General features: G+C 32.9%; 1 protein-coding gene across 1 annotated transcript in view; it reads right to left on the minus strand.

Annotated features, from left to right (window-relative positions):
• Nucleotides 1-2,840: 2,840 nt before the first annotated feature.
• The window catches only part of LOC145287940 (uncharacterized), a 29,199-nt gene continuing 21,953 nt past the window's right edge, over nt 2,841-10,086 (minus strand). The window contains exons 3-5 of the mRNA XM_080135893.1: nt 4,403-4,462; nt 4,101-4,166; nt 2,841-2,928 (exon numbers count right to left, since the gene is read on the minus strand). Coding sequence (XP_079992019.1) covers nt 2,863-2,928; nt 4,101-4,166; nt 4,403-4,462 — 192 coding nt within the window. The 3' untranslated portion in view covers nt 2,841-2,862. The remainder of the gene's footprint in view (nt 2,929-4,100; nt 4,167-4,402; nt 4,463-10,086) is intronic.

The following is a 10,086-nucleotide window of genomic DNA, read 5'->3' on the forward strand; positions in this document are numbered from 1 at the left end:
CACACTCTCCAACAAGGCAGTGAAAAGTGTCATAACAAACCTGCCAAGTTTGCAGGAGGTATCATTGAAATAACAAAAGGAAGCGGAAGCTTTAAGGAATCTCTGAAAGCACGAGAAAGATCTTTATGCAGCACTACTCGAATGGTGTAATTTGGACGAAAATAATAGTGAACTCAGTCTACGAATTCACCCCAGCCTCTATGAAAATTGGCAGGACACTTTTGGATGATATAAAATCCATTCAGTACTTGCAGCACACTACATCTTGACTGGAGCTGATATACAAAGACATGGTTGATGGATTGCTAGAATTCCTGCCAATTGGTGAGAAAGTTATCAAGAGTTTGTTATTAGGAGACTTCAGAATAAAGAGAAGCATCTACATGATACAATGCCAACCGTAAGATTGTTTTTTGTGCAACATGCTTCTACTTCATCCATCGGGCAGAAATTTACGAAAAAAAAAAAAAAAAAAAAAAAAGTGGCAGAAACAATTAGATACATTGACTATGCAATAGAAAGAGGGTACAGCATGCTGGAGCTCCTGAAGTAAGAGTTGACCAGCACATTTCAGTTCCTGACTACTGAAGGTAAAGATGGAATACAATAAAATATCCCTATCAAGAGATAGGATCAACCATCCTCCCCAGGATAAAAGGAATGTAAAATGATGCTAAAATGACAACAGGAAATCTTTGGCGGAATATATGGTAGTGAATGTAGAAAACTGTTTGTGGGCAAAGAACGGCCACAGAGCTCTCAAGCAGCCAAGAAGAGGCTGATGACAGAAGCATGTTCCATATTAATGGTGTAAAACATGGTTTCCAATCAATCCTAGTTGATTCACCTGACACAGATGGTCTCGTAAACCTCATCTTCCATTTCAAGAACATGGGAACTACAAAAACTATGTAAAGCTTTGCAACAGGAAGAACAATGTGCCTGTTCATTGATCAACTGAACAGCAATTTGGTATCGTGTCTACCAGTAATTCACGCATTAAGTGGGTGTGAAAGTACCAGCAAGATGGGTTCAAAGCTAGCTAGTCCAAAGGCTTTAATGGATCTCTATTGAAAGGGTTTGGTGCAAAGGAATTGTTGCCGAAGATAAGTAATGCTGAAAAATTTCTTGTGACTGCATTAAAGAAAAGTAACTGATAAACATTTGATGAGCGTTGATGGAAACAGTAACATACTTCTAGAAAAGAAGTTGACTAACCAGCTTGTGTGTTGTTCCTCCACACAAGAACACATAAAAACGAGCATATCTGTAGTGCAGATTGTGGTTAGAAGCAGCAAATTCTGTAATAATTAAACTAGATCTGCTTAAGTTTGAAACAGACTTTGGCAGAACTCCTGTGACATGGCCTGTACCATGGAGACGAGATGACCTATCACCTCCATGCAAATGCCCAACATCATGTAGGAGTACAAAGAACTTAACCAGCTTAATATGCACTTTCAGAGCAAAGCTTAAAATGCGTGGCGTTTTGTGGTTATAGCAAGGGCAAAAAGTGTCAAAATTCACAAAATTAAACTGAAAAATATGGATAATGTACTTATGTACATTATCCGGATGCAGTACGATGTAGAAATTAGTTTATTGCAAATATCTTGAAAACCATTGGTTTTAGGACATCATTATGTATTACTGACCCCCCCCCCCCCACAGCAATTCCGGACATTTTGAATGGTCACATGACCCCCTATCTCCGATTGTTTCAGAGATACAATACTAGTTGATGGTTGTAACTAAACATTGATCAGAGACCTTCAATTAGGTTAGTTCAGAAGAGTTTAGCTCTGAACATGTGTACACATAACCAGCATAAGTTACTCTACGACGTCTGCATGTGGCAAGCAGATATGTCAAGAGCACAACCTGCATATGCCAAAAAATCCAATACGGTCCAAGAAATCTTGTTTATCTGATGATGCCAGAGCTGCTGGTGAATAGTCACACACCTAAGCAGATACACAAATTTTTTCAAAAATTTACATGTAGACACATTATGGTGATAATTTCAAATTATTTCATCTTATCTTGTAATTGTTTGGTATTTATAAAGGATATTGATGATTTTGTTCATGTCATTCAAGTTGGAAATCTAATATTGATTTGAAGATATAACTATATAAACACTAATTTAAAATAAAATTCAAGAGGAATGACGAATTTATCTTTATAGGAAAATATTAAATACAAAAAAACTTATGATTCCTTTTTGCAGACCGTTATCCTCATCTTCATAATTGTTGCTCCACTACGTTTTAACTAACTCGTCCTGACCTTGTTCAGATGATTAACTGCGATAGGATAGAAATGCTGAGTTTTATAAATTATCCCCAATAATTACTGTCTTCCATAGTCATCTTACATTTTGACCAACTAATCTTCTGGCCTGCTTAGGTAGAATTGAAACTATTTTCAGACAATGCTCAACCGGAACTGTAGAGACTCAATGCTTCCATCCACTGCGCCACAGGCCCCCATTATGTCTTAATTTGTTTCAGTTTGTGTAAATCTGTTACACCTCTGCATTGTATTGACTTACATAAATTAAATTTATATACACACTAGACAATGCTTCAAGCAAACTACATAAACCTTTTAGATAAAGGTTGATTTACTGTCCCTATCCACTGACAAATCTCAAAATGGTTTTAATTTTTAAAATGCTCAATTGAAATGCTGACAATCTGATGTACGATGGAAGGTTTTAGCTGTTTAGGACACATCCCCACGTCCATGAATGAAGGTGATGGATTTTTGTCTGATAGTCATCAGCTTGCATAAAGAATTTAAAAAAAAAACAAAAAAAACAAATGAAAACAAATCAAAACGCTTTTACATGAATTTTATTTACTTTACGTGTTTATCAATCATGTTTCGCACTTTTTCCTCACTTGCACCAACCACCTCGTCAACCTGTAGAAAGGAGGGGGAAAAAAAAAAAAAAAAATTATTAAAATGAAATCTTTATAATCTCCTTTTACAGGGTGGAACGATAAGATTGTTGCTCTAGAAAAGACGACAATTCCATTTGATGAAGACTTTTTTTTTTTTGCAGACCATCTACAGTTGGCCAGTTGTGTACAAATCCCAAGAGCGATAGGAGCCTTCTATCATGTCTGAAAGTGACACAATGTTCAACGAGCGAGATCAGAGATGTGTCACTGTATAATGTTGGATTGCCACGAATAACAAGAACATGCCCAGGGTGATGAAAAGTTTCCAGCTATGATCTTTGGTGTGGTTTCAAATAAGGGCCACATCATACCACCTCACATCTTCAAAGTCGGCTTTTGAACAAAGTGTACCTGGATGTGCTGAAGAGCGTCATGAGTGCCAAGGGCAATCAGGTGGCCTCTGGCAAACCCTAAGTGTGACAGAACTTGGTACCGACCCACAAGTCTAAAGAAACACAGGCTTGGCTTCAGGAGTGCTATGACTTTTTACCTTTCTCTCACTACCCTCCCGACCTTAGTTTGTTCATATATGAAGATCACCAACATGACCTCCCACAACACCAAAGACAACCTGATTGCAGCCATCCACCAAGTATTTAGCAAGCTTCCACCTGTGCTTGGGAAAAAGGCATGCTCCCAGTTCAAGACATACCAAGGCGTTGATTGAGGCTGAAGGTGGCTCCATTGAATAGATACCAGCTTTACTACATAATCAAGTTACCTGAATTCATCTTTTTTCAATAAAAGTTTTAAAATATAACTGGAGCGTGTTTTTTTTTAGGACAACAATATTATCGTTTCACAGAGAGAAAGACAGAGAGATAGTTGTTAAAAGAAAACAAATTTTTCATGATAAAGAAAACTTGCCCCCCCCCTCCCTCCTTTCAGAAAGGAAAAAAAAAAAAAAAAAAAAAAAAAAAAGATTTACATGGAGACAAAAAAATTTTTTTACGGGTTCCAGAATTTAGATTTACATTAATACAAATAATTAAAACAAAATCTGGTGTACAAGTAATAAAAATTACAGTGGGCAAAAACTCAGTCTACCCTTCATAAAGTAATAAACTTTTCTTTTTTATCTCTAGGTGAGAGAAAACAAAAATGTAAATATTAGAAAACTAATAAATTTACCTTGTTGCCATCCTTGTAAAGATGAAATGTTGGCATTGCACTGATTCCACACTCACTGGAAACATCCTACAAAAAAATTAAGGTATCCATTATATAAAATACTTTATATGGGAAAAATTGAGATAAATAACAGACATATAGGAGAGACAGGAGGAGGAAAAAAAAAAAGGGACAGAGGCAGGAGAGAAAAAAAAGGGAAAAAAAATTAATCAACCATTTTGCCGATTAATTGGTACACCTCTAGTCGGCATATACTACGGTCACAGTAGGCAGGGTTAAACATGATAGCCAAAAGTACTTACTTCACACTCATCAACATCTACTTGGCAAAAGACAACAGCAGCATAGTCTGACGCCATTTTCTAAATGGAATAAAAAAAAAAAAAATATTTTCAGGAATTATATAAAAAGAAAATCATATTTTATAGCAATTATTTACTGTGAATAAAATTTGTACAAATAAAAAAAATTAAAATTTCTTTTATTCTTAATATAGCGAATTAGATCATGATATCTATTGTATAAAAAAATAAATGAAACTACGGCACTAACACTAGGCAGGTTTAATTGGCTTCTGAAAGGAAGTTTCATGGGAGTATGAAATTCACAAGCAGATCCAAGTGGCACGCATATCCCCGTTATGGGAGATGACGAGGTTACGTTTTTTTTTTGTTTTTTTTTGCAGCTCTTGCCACAAGCTTGTCCCCACATACAGTGCCTGGAAATCCTTAATTGGTCACCCATCTGGTACTGCCCAAACTCGATGCTTCTTAACTTCAATGATTCAACAAGAACCAGCATGTCAACGTGATTATGCCACACATATCTAACTATTGTATGACAAAAGAAGGGTTTTGCTCCAAGGAACCACTTCTTTTGGAGCACCACCATTCTAGAATGTGTAGACCTCCTCCACTTGAAGAATTTGGCTCCACTTTTAGATCCCTTTATGAAGATTAAAATAAATATACTAGTACTAAACCCCATGTCTAGAATCCTTATTTTACTTTTAATCCAACTCCATCAGATGATTTTGAAAAATATCAAAGAGGTTTTAGGATTTAATACAAATCCGAAATATTTTTAAGGAATTAAAAGAAAGAACACTTCAGGTTGACCTCATCCAACAGGTTTAACTCTTACTAACATTCAATAAGGCAAATACAGACCAATACTTTCAGATTTGAGAAAATTGCTGTAAATTTGAAATGGCCCGTGGAAGCATGGTCAAGGTTATTATAAACAGCACTGAATGGTAGGTATACACATACGACAGATTGTGCCGACCAGAACCTTGTAAAATCAGCCATTCTCAAAAGCCATGAGATGGCACCGGATATGTATTGACAGAGGTTCAGGTCTTTCCAAAAGGAAGAAGAGCAAACTTGTTTGAAATTCTTCTGCCCAAAAGGAGGTATATTCAGACAGAAATAGATTTGGATTATTACAAGCTCTGGCAGATTATCTTGGATTCAAAAGAGGCATCCAGGATTTGAAATAATTCCTCGATAGGCAGATCATTAGAGTACAAGACAACTACCCTTGCCAACGAATATGCCCTAACAGCTAAATCGTTCGCAAGCAACAGACGCCTTTCACAGGTAAGCTACTGATCATGTCGTCTCCTACCGGGCCACATACTATATTCAAATCAAGAGAGATTCAGTAGAATGGGACACTGATATAATTGCAACCAATTCCACAAACAGGTTTTCTTGTGGCTGTCTGTGGTATACATGGCATATGCTACTCTAATCAGGGACTCTGTTATACCATGGTCTCAGAATTTTTATCTCCTTTATTTGTGCAATCACTTAATGGAATTAGACGATTTCATACAAATGATTTATATTCCTTAATTTTATCAATGAAAGATCATGTGAGAAGACAAAGCCTTGTGGCTTACTACGGAAATCTAGATTCAGTGCTTTTCCTAGCTAAGCAAATTAATGCTACATGTCCTCTCTCATATATATATATATATATATATATATATATATATACACACACACACACAGGGTGTCCGTAAAGTTACTATATACAGTAAGATATTGTATTAAAATATTTATTTGTAACAAAAAGAAATAACACCTCTATGTTTATAAAAATCTCAGAAAATATGTGTTACATACAAATATAATACAATAAAACAATAAGACTGTATAGTAACTTTACGGACACCCTGTGTATATATAATATATATATATATTTAACATACACACACACAATACAATATATACATAATATATTATAAAAGTCAAATGACCGTGTAACGATGTTTGTAACCAACTTTTCGGTTTACGACATCCGGTTGCGCATGACCTGCACACTGAAATATTAACATTATTTCGAAATTATTATTTAACATGGGAAGCGCGAGATTTAAAATACCTTAAACATAATACAGAAAAGAATGATGTAAAAAAAAAAAAAAAAAAAAAAAAAAAAAAAAGCAGACAGTTTTAATAATTGTTTATTTGGATAATTTAAAACGCGAAAAACAATTGGGATGCTGAAATATTAACATTATTTCGAAATTATTTAATATGGGAAGAGTTTAAAATTACTTAAACGTAATACAGAAATGAACAATGTAAAACAAAAGAAAGGCAGATATATCAAAATTTCAATTTAACTATAATAAGTATTATGGTATCTGTCCAGTGCACATTTACCTATAAGTATGGCCAACCACTTATAATTCAGTAACTAAATTTTATTTTAAAAAAATAATCAATTATAATAAACAGAACGACTCGTAGAAATCTATCTATATTCTTTTCATTTTAATATATTTTCAGAGAAATGTTTATGTCTAAAAAAAAACAAAACAAAAAAAAAACAAAGAAAAAAAAAACCCTATTTTCTTTACGTCACAAGTGTCACGCTCATACATGAATTCCATAGCTAATATAGTATTACATATACACACACATTATTATATATATATATATATATATATTATATATATTATACACACACACACACACACACAATATAATATATACAATATAATATATAATACTAGCTGTACCCTGCCACGCGTTGCTGTGGCTCAATTTGGTGTAATGGAAAAATCTAATGAAAAGAGAAAATGCATGTTTCTTATATTCTTAGTACAGCAATCCACTCCAAAAAGTGAGAGGAAAAATAAAAAAAACAGTACTCTTGCAGAATGACGTGGATCCTTAAGGGTTTCCATCAATCATGGCTTGGGCTCGACCCGCAATCATTGGATTAAGCCGAACGTTGCTAAAACGTTGAAACGATTAATCAAGTTTTGTTATTTTTTTTGTTTTTGTATCCAAAAACGTGACTTGTCAATGAATATTTTGATTGGGGGAGGGGGGGGGGAAGGAGACTATACACATTCGAAAAGTTGTCCAAAAACAAATAAATGAAAGCAAAGGTAAGTTATGTTTCTACATAACTGGATAATTTTTTTTAGTGTTTTTATTTAATGTAAAAGGTTTAATCAGCTCGAAAAACAGTGTTTATCGATATATTTGAAAAAAAAAAAAAAAAAAAAAAAAAAAATGGTTGTGGAATCTGTTGAATACGTTAAGTTTGGGAAAATAAGTAAAAAACTACTAAACAGTGTCAGAAACCCACTGAATATATGTTACCGTGACATAGGCTGACATATTCAGTGGGTTTCTGACAGTAATTTGTAGAGTTTTTTTTAATTTTAACTCATTTTCGAAAACATAATCAACAGTGTCCGCCACCATTTGTATTTTTCAAATACACCGATAAACGTTCCATTAAATAAAACAGGTTTGTATTACAAAACACAGATATGAAAAAGTTGTTGAAAAATAAATATATAACAAATAAATGTTATCAAAGGCAAGATAAGTTACTTTTCTACCTAACTGGTTAAGATTTTAGTGTATATATTTAATGTAAAATGTTTAATCAGTTCAAAAACATAGTGTTTATCGAGAAGTTTGGGAAAATGAGTTAAAATTAAAAAACCATACAAAATACTGTTAGATACTCAAAATATGTTACCGTGACATAGGCTGACATATAGTCGGTGGTTATTTAACAGTATTTTGTATAATTTTTTAGTTTTAACTCATTTTCCCAAACTTAACGTGTTCAACACAGTCTGCCGCCATTTGTAATTTTAAAATATAGCAGTAAATGCTGTGTTTTTCGAGCCGAATAAACGTTTTACATTAAAAAATTATCCAGTTGGTAGAAAAGTAACTTATCTTGCCTTTGATAATATTTGTTATACATTTGTTTTTTTGTTTTGACAACTTTTTTGAATCTATGTGTACAGTAATACAAACCAAATAAAAACACTAAAAATTATCCAGTTAGGAAGAAAAGTAACTTATCTTGCCTTTAAAAAAAATTTATTTGTTATATATTTGTTTTTTGTTGACAACTTTTTCGAATCTTTGTGCATAGTGATGATACAAACCCAAAGGGGGTATTTTTCTGTCTATTTTGAATTTTGGTCCAACGCTATTTTAAAATAGTTTTTCCAAGTTAAATTTAAATTTCACGATATGTTTGTTTTTTTTTTTGTATTTTTTAAAAATTTACATAGGTCCACAATTTGTAAAAAAATTACTTTTAAAAGGTTTTCGACGAAGCTGAATAAGAAAATCTTATTTACAATTTGCAGAGGCAAGTAGTTTGAGATATAAAGACCTGTGCTATGCACTATAATTCACTGGCGGTCATGAATAAACACCCCCAACCTTCCCATATTAAGAACTGCTTTTGGAATAAAAACTCACAATCTCAATATGTTAAGAACGGCTTTAGGAATAAACATCCTCAATCTTCCCCTGTGAAGAATAGCTTTCAGAATAAACACCCCTAACCTCCCCATGTAAGGAAGGCTTTCAGAATAAACCCCAACCTACCCATGTTAAAAATTGTGGAGGTGGACCTAATATAAAAAATTTACTTTTTTTAAAAAATTGTTAGTTGAAAGCACAGAATAGTTACAAAACACCATCCCTCCTCATTGTAAGAAAAGCTGAAAAAAAAAAAAAAAATAAATAAATAAATAAAATAAAAAAATAAACTGGTTTTCTTGGTAGAAACTTTTCTGTATTTCACCTTACAATTTACGGTTTTGGTACTCCTAGGGCGTTGAGTTCCATTAATAGTCCTTCCCTTAAAGATTAACGCATGCGCACGTAACATTAATTTATTTACTTATGTTGGCTTACGAGAAGTAGATTTATTTATTGCACTGAGATTTTTTGAAAATCAATAGAAAGTGAGAAAGTATCAATAAATGGGTTAGTTACTTTTCTTTTTAATATTCATAAAATAGTTGAGCCAACGTAAGTAGATAAATAAAATGTTACGTGCGCATGCGTTAGCTTTTTTTTAAGGGAGTGACTATTAAATAAATATGCTGGCCCCAAGGAACTCAATGCTAATTAGTACCACGGTTTTAATAAAGAAAAAGCATTCATGTTTTCTTATATAAAAAGAACTCCTTAAAGTGTACTTTCAATATTGTTAGATGTTTTCTTGAAACAAAAAGGTATTATTTCAGCACGTTACCAAAATACATATGTACCGTAAATTTACTTTTGAAGAAGAAAAAAAAACAAAAAAACTGTACTTTCACCTAACAATTCAAGTTAATACTTTCTTATAGAGAAACAACCGTTTCAACACAAAATGCACCTTCTGGCAAGCAATTATTTATTTTTTTTGCCTGATATAAGAACTATTTTTCAGTATGGTAACATAGCTCCTTAAGTAAAAAAACGCAATACAAGTTAGCAAAAGTTCTTAAAAAATAAAAATAATAGTAGGGCAAAATCTACGTTCAACATCGGATGTGGCATTTGGGGTTGGACTTGAATACGTCAGGCCATTCTTTTGAAAAAAAATAAATATAATATACATATATATATATATATAATATACATATATATATATATATATAATATACATATACATATATATATATATATAATATACATATATATATAATATATAA

This window comes from Euprymna scolopes, chromosome 11 (assembly GCF_053919585.1).
Source record: "Euprymna scolopes isolate OS-2025 chromosome 11, ASM5391958v1, whole genome shotgun sequence".
Classification (NCBI taxonomy): Eukaryota; Metazoa; Mollusca; class Cephalopoda; order Sepiida; family Sepiolidae; genus Euprymna; species Euprymna scolopes.